The 18,416-nt window shown below is 55.2% G+C and overlaps 2 protein-coding genes across 2 annotated transcripts; one reads left to right on the forward strand and one right to left on the reverse strand.

The window, feature by feature from the left end:
- Positions 1–4,023: 4,023 nt before the first annotated feature.
- On the reverse strand, positions 4,024–9,617 carry RND2 (Rho family GTPase 2). Its single transcript, XM_036342003.1, has 5 exons — positions 9,426–9,617; positions 8,852–8,939; positions 7,976–8,085; positions 7,124–7,258; positions 4,024–6,971 (listed from the first exon to the last, which is right to left on the reverse strand). Exons 1-5 carry the CDS (start codon positions 9,525–9,527, stop codon positions 6,717–6,719), a joined length of 690 nt encoding a protein of 229 aa, XP_036197896.1. The 5' UTR covers positions 9,528–9,617; the 3' UTR covers positions 4,024–6,716.
- Positions 9,618–11,173: 1,556 nt separating this feature from the next.
- VAT1 (vesicle amine transport 1) lies at positions 11,174–18,368 on the forward strand. The gene is made up of 6 exons (XM_036339690.1): positions 11,174–11,679; positions 14,636–14,843; positions 15,240–15,410; positions 15,505–15,594; positions 16,423–16,664; positions 16,811–18,368. The coding sequence occupies exons 1-6, from the start codon at positions 11,272–11,274 to the stop codon at positions 16,892–16,894; spliced, it is 1,203 nt and encodes a 400-aa protein (XP_036195583.1). The 5' UTR covers positions 11,174–11,271; the 3' UTR covers positions 16,895–18,368.
- Positions 18,369–18,416: the final 48 nt, after the last annotated feature.

Raw genomic sequence — 18,416 nt, forward strand, 5'->3', positions numbered from 1 at the left:
AGGTAGACAATCTTCCCTGGTAAGACCTGTCCCTGGGGCCGGGTGAGGGAAGGGCTCTCCTGGAGGCAAGGGGCTTTGAGGGTTGTTTGGGGGCCCTCCACAGCTGCCAAAGTGCGACCATCCCCAAGCCCACAGAGCCTCTGAAAGTCATGGCAAGCAAGATCTGGTTTCTAACCCAATGCCAGAGAAATAATAGTAATTTTTAAATCTCCATAGGATTCCAAGAAGCCATTTTCTAAAGACATGGCCCCAGGGCTGTACTGGAGAAGGCAGTGATGGTCTTTTCCCCTTCCCACCGAAGCCCTAGCCTTCTCCCCTGGCTGCCGATTTACTCCAAGCACAATATGAGGAAGCCAGGATAATCACTAAGCTTCCATCCTAAAGTTCAGGGCTCGTCCCCTTCACCCCACTCTACCAGCTCTGGACTTTTCTCAGCTGTTATCCAACACCAGCCTCCATTATTCCTTGACCCTTGGCTGAGGCCTCAGCAGCTTCCTTGTACCACTGCCAGGAGGCTACGGGCTGCCTAGATGGGCAGAGGGCAGGACACCCCAGAGAGGTAGGTGCTGTTGTTACACCACCCTGTGAACGCATGAGATGTCACAGAATTGTACACCTTAAAGTGGCTAATCATATGTTCTGTGAATTTCACCTCAACTGAAAACAACTGAGCTGCCCTGAGACCGGAGAGAAGCTGGGCCTCTGAAGGCTGGGAGGGTTGACTCCTTGCAGGGAGTGGCAATGAGTGACAATGGGAAGGGCCTCCCCGTCTCCCTCCAGGACCAGATGGGAACCGGGCTGGGCAGAAAAGCCCAACTGGGGCAGCGCTGGGGTCTGGGCAGAGGAGAGTTATTCAGTGAAAGCGAGGAGGCTGCAGCCGCCGCTCATTTGCATCATAAGTGATTGGTTTTCCCTGCTCGTCCCTCATTAGGACACAATGGACAGTTGTTTGCTGGCGCAGCAGATCCATTTACCAGGGGGAAGAAGAGACAGCCCAAGAGTGATGGGCCGTAGCGGGGAGGTGGCAAGCCCACCTTCCCTCCCCTGTGCTCCCCAGGCCACTGAGACTCTCACACAAGGAGAAGGGACCTCAGAGAGCAAACCAACCCCATCCTTTTACAGACGAGGAGGCTAAGATGCTAAAAGGGGGTGAGACTTGCTAAGGTCCAAGGCGAGTTCCTGGCTCACCTGGGCCTCCTCGTTCCGGGCTGCACTCCATTTGGCTGCAATACCTCCCCCGTCCAGCTGGCTCGGGGTTCTTTCTGTGGTTTCTTTCCTTCCACTCCAGGCCTTGGTTCCTACCAGTTTTCTCTCCTGTGGCCATCGAATCGCTTCTTTCTCTGTTCCTGCCCCTCTAGCATTTCCTCCGTTTCCAGGAAGCCAGGGTAACTACTGAACTTCTAACGAACCTCTGCCCTAACCAGGGTGGGTCTGGCAGGAGGGGCAGCCATTCTGAAACGGTGTTGGTGTGTTTGGGGGGATAGGCAGGGAGAGGACAAGTATGTGTTGTGACCCACTATACACCAAGCGCTAGGTCAGACATGTGACACTGTCTCATTTCGTCCTTCCCATCGTTTAAGGTAGGTAGGTATTCTCAGAGACAAGGACAGTGAGAGGCTCCGAGAGGTTGGGTAACTTGCACTAGAGCACCCTGTTGGCAAGTGGTAGCTGTCTGATTCCAAAACCTCTGTTTTCCACCTCACACCCTGGCACAGGAGAAGAAGCAGGGTAAGAGGCCTGCAGGTGCCAGGCTCAGGGGAGGCACAACCTCTCTGAAGGAAGCCACTGCTTTGTTGCTTGTCCCCTAAGTAGTGCCTGCGTCCCGTCCCCCCCCCAACCCCCACCCTCTTTACCCTCTGGTTCCCACCTTCCTCTGGGCCCCTTCTGCAGAGTGGGGAAATCTCACAAATGCAAGCTTATGCCCCTGGGGGGCTGGGGAGATGGCAATCTAGTGGGAGAAACCTGACAAACCCAGACCTCGAGGTCTCCCTCCTGCTGACACCCCCTCCCCGTTCCCTGTCTGCCCCTCCCCTCTGTGGGTCAAGCTTGCCAGCATCTGCGTCTGCCTCATTGTGCTCTGGGGGAAAGGGAGAGCCGGGGGTGAGTGGGTGTCTATGTACATGAACATAAGGCCTCCGGGTTCATTCTGACACTGAATGAAAAACTCACCAATTATTCGTCCAATCTCATTAATATGCAGACAGACATCTGTTATTTAGGAGTCAACAGCAGAGGCATTTTCTTGGGGGGAGGAGCACTTATGTTCATGTCCCTCTTGTCTCTCTGGCTCCTGGGAGGTAGCTGCTTGGGAATCACCCCACCGCCTGGACCAGGAGCCTCCCCCTCTTGGACTCTCACCCCCAACCTTCAGGAGAAGGAGTAGGGGATTGACTAGAGAGATGGAGAGAGACCTGGGAACCCAGCAGGGGGAAGGCGGGAGAGGGGCTGCAGTGTGTGGAAGAAAATCTTTTGTTAGGAGAGAGGCAGGGGGGATGCCACAGAAGAGCTGAACCCCTTTCCTGGGGAAGAGAGTGTGGAGTCGGTGGAGAGAGCTGTGCCAGGATTGCTGGTGTCCACTGGCAACCTCAGCCATGACCTCTTCCTCCTACCTCCCTCAGCCTGCAGGACCAATCTGAGTGTATCTGGGGTGGGGTCACCATGGTAACCTGGAGTCCTCACCCAGACACTTCAGAATAGGTAATGGGGAGAGTTTAGAAAAATGAAGACCAAAAGACCTCAGCCTTCAGAGTCATTGTAGGGTCTCTCTAGTCCAGCGGTTCTCAACCTGTGGGTCGCGACCCCTTTGGGGTGGGACGACCCTTTCACAGGGGTTGCCTAAGACCATCGGAAAACACATATATAATTACATATTGTTTTGTGATTAATCACTATGCTTTAATTATGTTCAATCTGTAACAATGAAATTGGGGGTCACCACAACATGAGGAACTGTATTAAAGGGTCGCGGCATTAGGAAGGTTGGGAACCACTGCTCTAGTCCTTGGGATACGTGTGAGAGCAAGACACAGCCACCTCCCCTTCCTCCAGCCTTTGAATTCCTAGCACAGGAGACCCCTTCTAAGAAGCCATTCTCGATTCCCTCAGGCCCAGCTCAGAAGCACCAGGCGACTACGTTGTAAAGAATAAAGGTTGAGCCCTAACCGGTTTGGCTCAGTGGATAGAGCATCGGCCTGCAGACTGAAGGGTGCCGGGTTCTATTCTAGTCAAGGGCATGTACCTTGGTTGCAGGCTCCTCCCCAGCCTGGGCCCTGGCCGGGGTCTGTGCAGACAGCAACCAATCGATGTATTTCTCTCACATCGATATTTCTCTCTGTCTCTCCCTCTCTCTTCCACTCTCTGCAAAAATCAATGGAAAAATATCTTCGGGTGAGGATTAACAAAAATAAAAATAAATAAAGAAGAAGAAGAATAAAGGTCGACATAGCTCAGCCTTCTTTAAAGGGTCAAACAGCTTTTCTACATCCTTTCTCTGAATCTTCCTCAACAACATGGGGTAGATGTGGTGACCAGCTCCCCTTTTCCAGGTGTGAAAACTGAGGTTCAGACAGGTGCAGGGCCTTACCAAAGGCTCCCTAGGGAGGAAGGGGAAGAGCTGGGACCCAGGCCCTTGAACCTCTGCCTCCAATCTTAAGCTCTTTACATGACTGTCCCTGCTGGGAAGGCTGCAGTCACAAGGAGATGACCCTCTGTCAGGTGAAGCATTTCAGGGGTTAGACCAAGCCCCTGCCCCTGCCCCTGCCCTTCCTTTCCCCTCCTCCCTCCTGGGCAGGCTGATTGCTGAGGTTAAGAAACACTGGAAGCATTACAGTGATTAGTTGTTTATTTCATTAAATGATTAACGAGGCTACATTGTTTCCCAAAGGGGTGTCTAATTTGTGGGGGAAACAGCTGCAGAGATGGAAGCTGAGTCTGACTCCTGCAACTGGGATGGGGGGTGGGGGTGGGGGTTAGGTTCCCTCCCTCCAGCCTGCAGGGGCCTTTGAGGATCAACAACAGCCCCATTTCCCCCCCCCCCCCCCCCCGGACCTATTGGGCTCCTTAGTCCAGAGGTGCAGCCCCTCCCCGGAAATAAAACGTCTGCCAACCCAGACCTGCAGAGGGGACCAAAATCTGTTGCCAGTGGCATTGGAAATGTATTAAACTTTGGGGGCTCCTCCAGCTGATTTATTTTCCTAATTATGTTTGCTTTAGGCGGATATTGAAATGCGTGTGCACTCCCCAAGCGCCAGCGTGGCAGGAGCGGGAGGTTGGGAGAAGAGAGGGACACAAATACTCCACTTTGGCAGCCACAGGCTTGAGCCTGCTTGGTACCAAAGTCCAAAGTGAAAAGGGAAGCCTCGAGGCCCCAAATCCTAAATTGATGGTATGGCGGTTCCCTGTGGGGGAATAGTCAGTCCTCTGGGACCAGGCTGAGAGATGGGCCTTTCCCAGAACCCTTAACCCAGGTCTCAGGGTCCTTGAGGAGGGTCTCAGAGTCAGCCTCTAACCAGGTCACGGTTTCAGAGGGTGGGGTATCCTATGCCCTTAAGCTGTCCCAGAATCCTGAAGGAGATTGGCCGAGATGGGCTAGGACAGGGTCCTTAGGAGAGGGAGGGAAAGAGGTGTCTGATTGGCTGAGATGGGCCAGGACAGGGTCCTTAGGAGAGGGAGGGAAAGAGGTGTCTGATTGGCTGAGATGGGTCAGGACAGGGTCCTTAGGAGAGGGAGGGAAAGAGGTGTCTGATGAGCCAGGAGTGGGTGGGGATTTCTTTTCCACTCAAGGCTGGGCCCTGGCATAGGGAAAGGAGAAGCTATTTTAAATGATCCATCTCAGAGCCAAACCCCCAGCCTCCATCACCACATCCAGATGACCCATCTACCCCCAAACCCAAATCTGGTCACTTCATTCTGTGCTTGAAGTCCCTAGTGCCTCCTCACATCCTCAGAAGGAAGTCCTGGTTCCCTTGTGGACCCTGCAGTGGCCTTAATGTACCTTCCCAGCCTGTCTTCTGCCCTTCCCACCATGGCAGCCCCGACTGTGCCATGTTGTTCTCATCGCCATATGCCTGCACTTGCTCTACCCTCTGTCCAGAGCACTTCTCCTACCCCTTTCCTGCCTGGAAAACTCCCCTTCAACCCTCAGGACCTGGCTCAGGGGACTGGCTCCCGAGGCTGTAAGGAGCTCCCACAGCCAAGGCACTGTCACACCTGGGGTCCCTCTTTTTCCTCATGGGCTGGTCCCCAGAGCAGAGAGGCTGGTCCCTTCGGTCTCCCAAGCCTGTGTCTGGCACACAGTTGGTGCTCAGTACATATTTGCTGAATGAATGCGGGAGGGATGGGCCGTGATTTGGGGGTGGGGGGTCCAGATGGGAGGGTAAGGTCTGTGTTCTCCCCCTGAGTGTGTCTGGAAGAACTGTCTGGGGCTGGGGGAGGGGAGGGCCAGGGATGGTTCCTGGGGGAGAATGTCACCGAAAAGAGGCCAGTGGGACCAGAGCCAGGGAGGGAATACAGGACAATGTGAAACCAGACTCCCGAGAAAACAGACCAGCACTGTCTTTCCTGACAACAAGTGCTGCAGCCAGCCCCTCCACCAGCTTTCCTTCAATAGGGGGTTGGGAGGGGGTGACCCTAAACTCAGCTGAGGCTCCCCCCAAAATCATCCAAAGCTCAGGATGGAGAGGGTGAGAACCCCTGCCCGCCTCCGAGGAGACTCCAGAATCAAACCTCTGTCCCCTTGGGAAACGTCCCTCTGTCCAGGGTCAGCTTCTGCGATGCGGGGGCTTTTGGTGCTCTCCCTACCCCCACAACCCCTAGGGCACCAGCGGATTCCAAGGTGGGGGTGTATGGAGATGGTGAGCAAAGGGCCTGGACCACTTCAGCTGGACCCCTCCCACTCAAGCAGGGGGCCCCAGCGGGGTTGAGTAATGAATTGCACATCAGTCCACGTTAAAACCCCCTAATGGCTTCAGGATTGTTTGGCTCATTAACTGAGATGGATATTCCCAAGATACCTCACTTCCCCACCTCTGGCTCCTAAAAGGACACTGCCCATCCAGCCCATGACTTCCTCTGCTTCTTCCTGAAGTCTAACTTTCGCTCCTGCTACTGGAGATTGGTAGACTGGTATTTAGAGAGCCACAAAACTAAAGCCACAGCCGTTTTCCATGGACATGGGCTTTATTTGAGGATGGTTGGGGAAGCGAGGGAGGAGCTAGGACGGGTGGGTATGGGGGGGGAAGGGCTTCTTAACTTGCTTTTTAATTTAGTGCATGTTGCCTGGAGGTTAGGGTGAGTGAGCACAGCTGTAGAAGTGAGAGGAGAGGAAAAGGGAAGTTCATGGAATGGACACTTTCCTTAGGGAAGGAAGCCAGGACCAGGATATGGGGCCTGGGGGCAGGGAGGGAAGGCACTCTTCATATACTGAGACCCAACCAAGGTCACCGCTGGACGCCAGCTTCCCTAAACCCCCTGCCCCGTCCCCACTCCCGAGCCAGATGCCTGCTCTGCTAGCTCCCGCAGCTTCCTATGGAGAGGAGGGGGGTGAGAGTGTGGGGAATGATGGTACCCTCTGCCTCCAGGTCCCTTGCCCAGGAGAATTGCTCACTCAACCTGCCCTGAAGTTCTAGCCAGTCAGGGGGTCAGGAAGCCAGGGTGCAGGCAGGGGAACAATTGTGCCCTTCACCACCCCTCCTGATGCTCTGCCCCTCCCCGGCTCCTCACATGAGGTTGCAACTCTTGGCTCGATCCTTGTGTATCTCGCCTTCGTTCCCATTTCCCCGGTCGGGCCTTCCTGCCAGCTGAGTGGATCGCTGCAGTCCCCGGCGTGAGTCAGTCCGGCGCAACTGCCTATGGCCGCGGCCGAGGGAGGCCACTGTGGCCACGTGGAAGACATCCCTGACGCTGCGCTCAGAGGACCGGGAGGAGCACTCCACGTAGGACACGGCCCCCACCTGCTTGGCCAGCACAGTGCCCTGCAAGGATGGAGTGCATGAAGGAAGTTATGCATTTCAGCAAGGGGCAGGGAGGCAGGGGGCTGGGGGAGGGGAGGAGGTCAAGAGATCAGGCCGGAGGTTAGAGGCCAGGACAAGGGATGAACAAAATAGGGTGTTTTCAAGAGTCCCACCTGCTCATGTGTAACAGGGATCAGCCTCTGCTTGGACAGCTCCCTCAGTGTGGCCAGGTCGGTCCGCATGTCCAGTTTACAGCCAACCAGCACAACCTTGGCATTGGGGCAAAACTCCTGTGTCTCCCCTTGCCACTATTTGGGAAGAGAAAATAGAGTTGTGGATGGGGTAGAAGAAGGCACTTGGGAACCGTGCTCCACTCCAGGAGCCCCCGCCCCCCCTTTATCACAGCATCAGAAACCGACACCCCTCTGGACGCTCCTGTGTGAACAAGGAGGTGGGAATGGTGGGCTTGGGCTGAAAGCAGGGATGGGGTGTGGGAGAAGGGGAGGGAGGAGAGAGCTGAGGTGGGGCTGTAGGGTCTGTGCCCTGCGTCTGAAGCTTCTGCCAGCCTGGAGCCTCCCCATTCTGACCCCCTATCCTAAGTCTGTGTCTGGGAACAGACCAATCCCGCCCTCCCCTCCCCTCCCCCACCTGGGAACTAGGGCTGCCTTAGCTGACTTCTGGCCTTTCACCATAGGCTTTTCTCATGGAAATAGGGGCCTGGAGAGGAGACCACAGCACTTCCCTGAGCTCCGAGAGCAGCATTCCCATCCAGTCCATCTGGGGTTCCCACGCCCAAGGAGACGGGGAGGGTGGCTACGGAATCTCTTGAGTACCTCTCCCTGCTCTCCCCTAGCACCCCCAGATGTCCTGTCCAGCTCTGAGGATTGATTTCTAGGAAAGGAGGGGGGAGGGGCGGGGGCGGGGCATGAGAGCTTCACACACTCTCCAGTTGAGGGCTCATGTTGTATCAGAACCGTGGTTTCTGGTCCCCCTCAGTCTAACTTCCTGCTTCCCCAGGCTCTCACCTTCTTGAGGACACTGTCCAGGGTTTCTGGGCGGCTGATGTCGAAGCAGATGAGCACAGCGTCCGAATCAGGATAGGCGAGGGGCCGGACATTATCATAGTAAGAGGAACCTGAGGGAAGACAGAGGGGAGAGGGCAGACAAGGGTCCTGAGTGGGCGGAAGGCCTGGAAGGGAATGGGAGACCTGATGCTAGGATCGGGGGCAGGAAAGAGCAGTTAATAACAGCCATCTAGGAGCCTGGGTTTCTCCGAGGCGGGGACAGGCAGAGGGGGGGCTAGATGGCAGAAAACAGCTCTCCACTTCCCCAGGGGTTTCTCTAAAAGTAAGCATCCTTAATCGTTTCAGAGTCTGAGAAGCTCACGAAATCTCTCCACATTCTCACAAAATTTCGCGTGTGCTTTCTGGGCTCTGACAGACATCTTCTAATGACCTCCAGGGGACCAGAGTAAAAATAAAACCCTCCTCCTTTTTGGAGAAGGGAGAGAGCTCTCCCATCCTCTTGGGACTTGATCTCAGATTTCCATAGCTCGGTCTAGAGAAGTCGTTCCCATACCCAAAGAAATTCTAAATGTCTTTCCTAAATCCAGTACAATCTCCTAAAAAAACATGTTCCCAAATAACAAACATTGCTTCTCAACTTTCCCAGAGAGGCAGAAGCCAGCGGAGGGGATTGGATACTGGTCTTTTTTCCTTCAGGGCATGGTTTCTATGTATGTCTGCAAGCTCTGCCTCAGTTTCTCTGGCTTTAAGCAGAAGGTTGATTTTCCTTCCTCCTAGAATTAGGTGGATGGGCTGAGCTGAAGCCTAAAGGTCTAGCCGAGGGAGGGGTCCGGATGGGGGCCTTGGAAGTCAGGGTGACCCCAGGGAGTTGGCTACCTGAAGTGTCCCACATGTTGAGCTCAATGCGGCGCTTGTCTATCTCAAAGCTGGCGGTGTAGTTCTCAAACACGGTGGGGACATAACTCTGCAGACACGGATGGGTCAAGATGTGATCCTCCAGTCCTCACTCCAGACAGATGCCCTCCTTACTCCCACACCCTGTCCAGCCCAGCCCCTGGACACAAGTTGGTTTGGTGTGGGGCAAAGGGGAGATCCTGAGAGCGACTGCCTCAGGGGATCTCTGCTAGGCGTCCAGACCCCCTCCCAGCCCTTGCAGCCCCCAGTTCCTCCTCTCTCCGACGTCCAGGACCCCCGCCATCCCCTAGCACCCCTCCCGAGATCCTCTGCTTCCCCCCAACCCCAATCATCTCACCCTGATCCCCAGTTCCTCCCACCCCAATCCTCTGCAGTCCTTCCAGGGCTCCCAACAACCGCCCGCCCCCCCGCCACCGTCCTCCATGCCTCTCTCTCGTCCCTGGTAACCCCAGTACCCATTTCTGCCCGTCCCTCGGGCTCCAGTCACCCACCCCCACGACCTCAGCTCCCCCCTCCCAAGACACCGGCCCCTCACCCCGGGGTAGGCGTCCTTGGCGAACACCTGCAGCAGCGCCGTCTTGCCGCACTCCGCGTCCCCCACCACCACGATCTTGCAGCGGCCGCTCTGCCCCTCCATGGTCCCGGCTACACGCCGGCCCCCCGCGGAGCCCCCCTCCCGGGCCCCGCTGCCGCCTCCCCCGCCGCTGCAGCTGCAGCCGCTCGGGCCGCCGACACCGGCATCTCGCGGGCCCGCGCCGAGCCCCCACCCGGGGCCGCGGCCCCCCCTCTGCCCCGCCCCCAGCCCGGCGGCCGCGCCCCCGGCCCCGCCTCCTGCCTCCCGCCCGCGCAGCCGGGAGGCGGGGCCCGGGGAGCTAGGCGGGACCCCGGGAATCCTGGCGAGAGAGCTGAGTTCTAGCGCGCTGTGTGGGGCGGGCCGATCCGGGCTTTTTGGCTGGTTTGACTTTCTTGGGGCTGGGGCGGGCGGGCCTTGGGTGGGATCAGCACACGCACGAGGCTCGGGCCTTTTGCGTGCCCACGCGTGCACGCCGGTGTGCTACTGCGGACACGCGCGGGGACAACCATCCACTTCCTGAACGGGAGGCGAGAGATGGTGGGGAAGAAAGGAGACTTTAGGGTTCGGTCTGCCTCCTATATGCAGAGTGTCTTGGGGTTAGGAGGGTATGGACTCCATCACCCCCACCAGGAAAATGGTGACGTCATGGCTTTCTGTCCCCATGGCAACGGGAGGCCTAGTCTGGGGCTATGGTGACCTAACGGCTGGCCTGGTCTAGGTGAGAAGCAACAATGAGTTTCTTCAGCCAAGCGCAGGCTGAAAAGTTTTGGGGGAGCTGCGTCCTCTGGTGGATACTTCGAGGAGACAGAAGGGGAGCGAAGAAGAGGCAGATCAAATTGCCCGGAGTGACAGCCCAGCTGGAGCCAGAGACAAACTCTAAAGTCATTTCAGGCTTGACCCGGAATCTAACAATAATCGAGCTTCTGTTTGGCCTTTGTATGACATCTTTTACTTTTGAAAAGCGCTCTTCACATCGAGGATACTCTAATTTTATCGTTACCCCGTATCAAGCAGTATCTTACCGTTTTACAGAAGGGAAAATTGAAGCACAGAGCTTTAATAAACAAAATCAAGTGGAAAGTTTTTTTGTTTTTTTTTTAAATATATTTTATTGATTTTTCACAGAGAGGAAGGGAGAGAGATAGAGAGAGCCAGAAACATCGATGAGAGAGAAACATCGATCAGCTGCCTCCTGCACATCCCCCACCGGGGATGTGCCCGCAACCCAGGTACATGCCCTTGACCGGAACCGAACCCGGGACCCCCCAATCCGCAGGCCGACGCTCTATCCACTGAGCCAAACCGGCTTCGGCAAGTGGAAAGTTTTTAAGACTCTATCTCCCTGCTCCACGTTTGCCATTGATAGACCACTCGGAATGGGTCACATAAGGGTAGAGTCCGAGTCTGAAGAACAACTTGGTTGGGTTCCGGTCTACAGGTGGCTAGCTCTCCAACTTTGAAGTCAGCTCAGATTTTGAGATCGTCCTTCAGACTGCCCCTTAACAAATATTTTAACTTGCGTAAGGTTTATGATGAATACACAAATTAAATCGCGATCTGCATGACCCCAAGAATTGCCCTCGCTCCGTCTGTCCGCAGAGGTGCCAGTCTCCAGTTTTCTCGCGCCCCGCAGCACCCGCACAGTGGCCTTGGCCCTTTAAGGGGGCGCGCGAGGCCCCGCCCCTGGGCCGGCGCCCCGCCCCTTCTTCTCCGGGTCCACAGCCGCGGCTCGTCCTGACGCGCGCCCCGCCCTCCCCAGCTGTGCACCCTTAAGCCCAGCTGTGCGCGCACGTCGGGAGTCCCAGCCATGTCCGCGGAGAGAGAGGCAGCTGAGGTGGCCACCGTGGTGGCGGCGGCCGAGGCAGGGCCGGCAGAAGACGTCTCTTCGCAGCCCCCGAGCGCCGAAGCCATGGGCAACGCCCAGCCACCCGAGGCCTCCGACGGGGCCGCCGCCGCTGCGCTGCCGCCGCTGCGCTGCCTGGTGCTCACGGGCTTCGGCGGCTACGACAAGCTGAAGCTGCAGAGCAAGCCGGCCGCTCCCCCGGCCCCCGGCCCCGGCCAAGTGACGGTGCGCGTCCGGGCCTGTGGGCTGAACTTCGCGGAGATTATGGCCCGGCAGGGGCTCTACGACCGGTCGCCGCCGCTGCCCTTCACTCCGGGCATGGAGGGCGCAGGAGTCGTGGTCGCAGTGGGCGAGGGAGTCAACGACCGCAAGGTAAGCGGACCAGCCCAGGGCAGGGCTGTGCAGGTAGCTGGGCAGGAGTGGGAGGGCTCCGGGGGTGTGGCCGGGCGGGGGAAACTGGCAGGGATCTGGGCAGACGGGCATGGAAGACGTAGGATAGGAAAGGGGACTGGGTTCAGAAGCGCCTGGAAAACTGGCTTTATATCTGGGGGTGGGGTGAGACGGAGTTATCCCCCCTTCCCAACCCTTTTTAATTGTGGCCGCCGCCCATTAGCAGCGGTGGTGGTGGTGGGTGTGTGGGGGGAAAACAATAAGGCGCCCGTGCGCATGCGCGTAATGACCTTTTCTCCCCCCCCCCCCCCCCCCCCATCCCGCAATCCCCGGGAAAACCACACCAGTACCCCTGCCCAACAAACACTCCCCGGGTGATTGTGGTCTGTGACCCCAGTCCGTGCCTCGTTCCTCAAGGGAGCTTGAGGAGCTGTGCAGTCAGGGTTGGGCGGCGGCACAGGGCTGTGCCAGAGGCCCAGTCACATGCAGCCCCGTGGTCTGTGGGGGTGTGAGGCGGCCCCGCCCAGAACAGGGCCAGAGACGAGGCACGCCCATCATTTGGAAGAGAGGGAGCCTGCCACCACCCCTCCACCGGCCCCACGATGCCAATCTGATTTTGGTGGGGGCCAGGGAGGGGGGAGATAAGGGTACGGAGTTCGAGATTGGGCCTCGAATTGGGATCTTTGTTTTGGACTCTGTCTCCCGAGACTGCAATATCTCCTCCTCCTCCGGTGACTCAAACATCGGGTCACGACCCCCGTGGCTGCCCTGGGCAACGTCCCAACGGGCAGAGCCTGCCTCAGCCTTCCTTGTGGAGGACCCTCAGAACCCCTGGCAGAGGTTATTTGGACTGGGGTTGGGGGGTGTGGCACCCGGAGCAGGTTGGCCCAGCTCTGCCGGTCTGATTCTCCTTTTTGTTTATCATTAATCTTGGCCACAACCCTGGACACCGGAGAGTTCCAAATGATCAACTTTTTGAGAGACTTGGAGTGAGCCTGTGCGTGTCATTTGTTTAGGGGTTTCTTTTCAAATCAGGCCCCCGCAAGAGAGGCCCCTCACATGCAGCCTTTCTCTTGCTGGACCTGCCAGTCCTAAACCCCAGAGCTAGAACTCTTGGATTTATTTGTACATGCAAACATATCCTCTTTAAAGGGCTTCTTCCTGGATTCAGCTCTGGCCCCACCCTTTCCAATGACTTCTAAATAATCCCACTCTTGAGAGGGTGCTAAGAGGAAATTTTTTAAAAATATATTTTATTGATTTTTTTACAGAGAGGAAGGGAGAGAGAGTTAGAAACATCGATGAGAGAGAAACAATGATCAGCTGCCTCCTGCACACCCCCCACTGGGGATGTACATGCCCTTGACTGGAATAGAACCTGGGGCCTTTCAGGCCACAGGCCGACACTCTATCCACTGAGCCAAACCAGTCAGGGCAGGAAATTTTTTTAAATGGGGGGAGTTGTAGTTCATGCTGCTGAAGGCCACCCACCTAACCTCCCCTCCCTACACTTTCCACTTGGTAAATACAGGATATCCTGTCCAGGGCAAGAATCTGATTGTAAGAGGCTGGATTCTGTGGGGAGGGCTGCCTCCCTGCCTCCTGATATCAGGGCTGACTCTGCTCTGTGCTGGGCTGAGTGGTGGGCATTAGTCTGGGTAAGTGGTCAGCCTTGTTCTGGGCCAGACCTGGGCCTGGTCACCAACCAGACTGACCACTGCACCTTTCCCAGTCCTCCAGGGTGACTGCCGAGTCTGCAAATCCTGTCTTGAGGTGGAATGCTTTCATTCCCCACACCCCATCTCAGATCAGTGCCTGAAGGGAAAGATCCTAGCCTGCCCTCAATCTTCCTCATCAATGGCATGTGGGGCCTTGAGGACATGAAAAATGGTGTGTGGGAGAGTCCCATCCTGCTTCCGCATGGATCCCAAACCTCGTTAATATACAGAATTCCCATCATTCCTGACAGGGGCCAAGACAGGCCCGGATTGTCCCAGAACAGCACCCACACCTCCCTCTCCAGCTCTTCAAAGAGTGAGGAGGGGCCTTCCTTTCTCCTGAGAATGCTCCCTTCCCCTGCCCTAAGCTGAAAGGAGGCTCCTACAGGTGGCTAAGAGTTAAGAAAATGCCTTTTCCTGGTGGGCGGGATTGTGTGGCTCTTCTTGTCCATCACCTCTCCCCTCAACACACACATCTCTGGGTGAAAGTGTTTCCTGGGCCCCCAGGGCTGGCTCAGACACATCTCCTGCGGGAACCACACCCAGCTCTAACTGGTCAAAGATCTTCACCTGTACTATGGTACGGACCTTATCAAGCCCTCCCTCTTCCTTCAGTTACTGGGATTGGTCACCTTCCCTCCTGGTTACTGTTATTGTCATTGTTGTTGTTGTTATTATTATTTAATACCACTAAGTGTCTACTATGTGGCCAACATTTGGCTAAAAAAAAGACTAAATGATTTTTTTGTCACTTAATCCTCACAACTCCCTAATTTACGGATAGGAAAACTGGGGCTCAAAAAAGTTAATTTTCTGTTGTTAGCCAGCGTCACATCGTCAATGAACAGTGGAGCCTGTTTTTCTTAACAGAAGCAGTTGGATCTCTTCAATACTTTATGCTGTCCCAACTGTAAGCTTCGTGGATCAGGGACCTTACACAATAGTGAAGTCTAATATCTGTAAAATGGAGATAAGGATAATATCTACCTTAAAGAGCTGGGGTAAGGATTAGTTAAGTGTTTATATATAAAGCACTTACAATATAGCCTGGACCTTGGGAAGCACTCAGTAAAGATAAGTTGTTATTGTATGTGATGAAATTATTATTACCATTGCTCCTTCATTACCAGGAAGAGGGCCTTGTACATAACAGAAGGTCATAAATTGCCAATGAGTGAATGAATGAGTGACTTAATCATGCTCTTCTTTCATTCTTCAAGGTAGGGGATCGGGTGATGGTGTTGGTGCGCTCGGGCATGTGGCAGGAGGAGGTGACTGCGCTCTCAGCCCAGACCTTTCTGATGCCTGAGTCCATGACCTTTGAGGAAGCTGCTGCCTTGCTGGTTAATTACATCACAGCATACATGATCCTCTTTGACTTTGGCAACCTACGGCCTGGCCAAAGCGTCTTGGTACACATGGCTGCAGGTAACAGGCCCCTTTCTTTTATCCCCCCTCCTTACCCAGATTTCTTCCTGAGGCCCCTTCTCAGTAGCATGTCTGGACTGTTGCCATGGTAACACCAGGCTGCCTTGGCCTATGGCGCCCAAGGCCTCTGCAGTATTGTTGCCGTGGCAACATTCAGGCACCAGATCCAGCCTTGTGTGCTATCCATAGCAACATGCTGTGGCCCAGCACCCCTTCCTTGCCAGCTACCCTTCCCCCAATTTTCAGTTATAGAAATTGGACATGAGATGCACGCAGAAAGCCTCCAAATGAGCCCAGACAAAATGAAGATGATGGGGTTGGTCCTTGAGAGGCAAGAAAGGAGACTGGTGGCTGGGTGACTGTATATCCCCTACTTATGAAAGTGTCTTGCTGCAGGGGGTGTGGGTATAGCCGCCTTGCAGCTGTGCCGAACAGTGGAGAATGTGACAGTGTTCGGAACGGCCTCAGCCAGCAAGCATGAGATGCTGAAGGAGAACGGGATCACATATCCCATTGACTACCACACGACTGACTATGTGGAAGAGGTCAAGAAGATCTCCCCCAAAGGTAGGGTCAGGGTATGGGATGGCCTGGGACAGAGGGGAGGTGTCCAAATCTGTGGATTCTAATGCTGCTCCTGGTGCCCCTTATTCTGTGACAGGCGTGAACATCGTTATGGACCCTCTGGGTGGGCCAGATACTGCTAAGGGCTACAACCTCCTCAAACCCATGGGCAAACTGATCACCTATGGTAAGTCAGGGGGCCAGAATGGAGAGGGATATAGGGACCCAGGGCTTTTGAAGGAAGAAGGGGCAGGGACCCAGGTGCTGTAGAGAGAGTGCCAGGGCTAGGATGGCCCTGAGATGTTGCACTCAGATTGCTGCCTCCTGGGTGCAGCTATTGTCATTTTCTTTCACAACCTTCCATGTGAGTCACAGGAAATTGTATTCTTTCTGTGCTGCTGTTTGGGGATTTTTCTTTTATAAAAAAATATATTTTTATTGATTTCAGAGAGGAAAAGAGAAGGAGAAAGATAGAAAGATCAATGATGAGAGAGAACCATTGATTGGCTGCCTCCTGCATGCCCCACACTGGGGATCGAGCCCACAGCCTGGGCATGTGCCCTTGACCGGTATCGAACCCAGGACCCTTCAGTCCGCAGGCCTCCGCTTTATCCACTGAGCCAAACCAGCTAAGGCTGGGGATTATTCTTGATGCACAATCACCCAGTCTGCCTTCCTCTGTTCTACCCTCCTGGCTTCTTAGACAACTGCATTTCCATTTAAAAAACCATTTCATACACCTGAAACCAATACAAAATAGTATTAAATGTAAACTGTCACTGAAAAACAAAATTAAAAAACCATTTTGCATAAAAACAAACAAAGATTAGAACCATTTTTTAGTTAGATGGAGTCTTTTTGGGCCTGGTAGCCTGCAGGTAGTGGATTATCCTGTCACTTCCTGGCACTAGTGTGGATAATTGTAAGGGGCCCACAGGGGCACACGAACATGGACCTAGAACTCAGAGCTGTGCCTGGCCCCTGGATTCACAGGCTGTGTCTCCTTGTCTCTCAGGAATGGCCAACCTGGTGTCAGGCCCCAAGCGGAACCTGATGACCATAGCACGCATCTGGTGGAATCAGTTCAGCGTGACAGCTCTGCAGCTGCTGCCGGCCAACCGGGCTGTGTGTGGCTACCACCTGGGCTACCTGGATAGTGAGATGGAGCTGGTCAGTGGTGTGGTGACCCGCCTCGTGGCTCTGTACAATCAGGGCCACATCAAACCTCACATTGACTCTGTGTGGCCCTTCGAGAAGGTCAGTGTGATGGCTCTGCAGGGAGGGCCTGGGCAGGACCCTGCAAGGCTGTGGTCCTAGGGGTAGGGTTCCTGGGGGAAGGAGAGCCTCCTCCTTTAGGCTGACTCTCTGGAGCACTGGGAGCAGCGTCTTGTCTTCCTTTTCAGGTGGCGGATGCCATGAGGCAGATGCAGGAGAAGAAGAATGTGGGCAAAATCATCCTGGTGCCTGGGCCAGAGAAGGAGAACTAGGATGGGGGCTGGGAGACCCTCGGGAAGAGAGAAGCTGGGAAGCCAGGTTATGTTGGCCCCCAGATCCTCAAATTTCATCCTCTATCATAATGCTCTGCCCTCTTTCCTCCAAAGGTCTCCGTGGTGATGACCTCTCCCCTGCCCTGTTTTTTCTCTTTAGCCAGGGCTGCCCCCTCCCTCCTTCCTGCCCTCTGAAGAGGTTGGGAAGTGACCACTTGGATGTCTGGGCCCCGCCAAGGGGACAGGGAGGGACAGAGGGAGACCGGCTGCTTCCTGCCCCCACCCTTTCCCTGGGCCTGCTGTGCTGCTTTTGTGCCAAGGCTAGCCAACCCCTTCCTGTTCTGTTCTACGTGCTTCTGCCTCTGCCTCATCTCCCCTCCTGCCCCTGCCCCACTACCTCCCCCAAAGAAATGAAATGTCAGCTCAGGATATGGGGCCAATCTGTGTGAGTCCAGCATGTCCCTGTTTCGCCCTAGTATCCCTTCAACCCAGGCCGACCAGCGCCCACCTCTGAACTTCTTTGCCTCATTGTGTGGCCTCATCTTCTTGTCCCCCAACTTCTTAAGCACAATTGGGCTTCTTCCACCTCCAGGTTTCCTGCCACTCTTAACCAAGGTTGCCTCTTACAACAAGGGCAGGAATCACAACTGGTCCCCTAGGTCACAACTCTGGGAGGGATTCAGAGGCCCCCTTCCTTCACTGAGTTCTCTGGATTTGTTCTCAGTGCCTTAGCAATGGAAGACCTGTGCTTGTGTATACGGAGGGGTCCCTGTCTCACACCTCCTTCTCCACCCTTGTACTCCCCAGTGCCTTCCTTGTTTTGATGGAGCTGGGTTCTGTTTCCCAGTTCTACAACACCTCCAAAAATCTGTGAGTGTGCCAGTGTCGGGGCAGAGGCAGCCCCTCGCCTCCTAGGTCCTGTGCCATATCCTGCCTCTCTCTGGGGCTGTCATTTCTCTCTCAATGGTTGAGAAGAAAGAGGTGGGGAGGTTTTCTCAGCCTTGCAGATAAGGATGGCATTTACCAGTCACAGCCCTGGGAGTCAATGCCGTCTATTTCTTGTTCTGGGACCAAAGTAAAAATTAAAGCACATCCCTGTGCACTTATGGGAGGCCCCCTGCCTTCTCAGAGCAGGGAGGTACCTTTCCAAACTCAGCCCCAAACTTTGTTTACATGGGTGGGGAGATGGAGTGAGGGAGTAAAATGGGGTGGTGGGGAGCGGGTTAGGAACTGGGCCCTGGGAACCAAAGTGGGGACTTCCTAGGGTTCAGGTGTAGCTCCCTCTGCTCCCTGAGCTGGAATTAAGAAGGGTTATTGACCCAGCCATTGCCAATGGGAGGTGGCGGGGAGGGGTTCAGCCTCTTCATTGTCTAAATGAGGCCTAAACGGTGTGAAGTGCGACTTCTGCTTTTGTGTACCCCACCCCATGACCGAAGCTGCCTTTGTGTTTGTGTCAATAAAAAGCTAAACCCTGGATCCTGGCTGTGGCCTCTGAGAGTGGAGGGGAAGGTCAATGGGGAAG

The sequence above is a fragment of the Myotis myotis genome, unplaced genomic scaffold, assembly GCF_014108235.1.
Source record: "Myotis myotis isolate mMyoMyo1 unplaced genomic scaffold, mMyoMyo1.p scaffold_m19_p_17, whole genome shotgun sequence".
Classification (NCBI taxonomy): domain Eukaryota; kingdom Metazoa; phylum Chordata; class Mammalia; order Chiroptera; family Vespertilionidae; genus Myotis; species Myotis myotis.

Excerpts from the sequence above, each read along its gene's own strand:
- VAT1 (XM_036339690.1), top strand. The coding sequence starts at position 11,272 with ATGTCCGCGGAGAGAGAGGCAGCTGAGGTGGCCACCGTGGTGGCGGCG. Across the intron at positions 11,680-14,635 it reads AGGGAGTCAACGACCGCAAG|GTAGGGGATCGGGTGATGGT; the intron begins GTAAGCGGACCA and ends TCATTCTTCAAG. Across the intron at positions 14,844-15,239 it reads CTTGGTACACATGGCTGCAG|GGGGTGTGGGTATAGCCGCC; the intron begins GTAACAGGCCCC and ends GTCTTGCTGCAG.
- RND2 (XM_036342003.1), bottom strand. The coding sequence starts at position 9,527 with ATGGAGGGGCAGAGCGGCCGCTGCAAGATCGTGGTGGTGGGGGACGCG. Across the intron at positions 7,259-7,975 it reads TGGACAGTGTCCTCAAGAAG|TGGCAAGGGGAGACACAGGA; the intron begins GTGAGAGCCTGG and ends CTTCCCAAATAG. Across the intron at positions 6,972-7,123 it reads TCCCTGTTACACATGAGCAG|GGCACTGTGCTGGCCAAGCA; the intron begins GTGGGACTCTTG and ends CCATCCTTGCAG.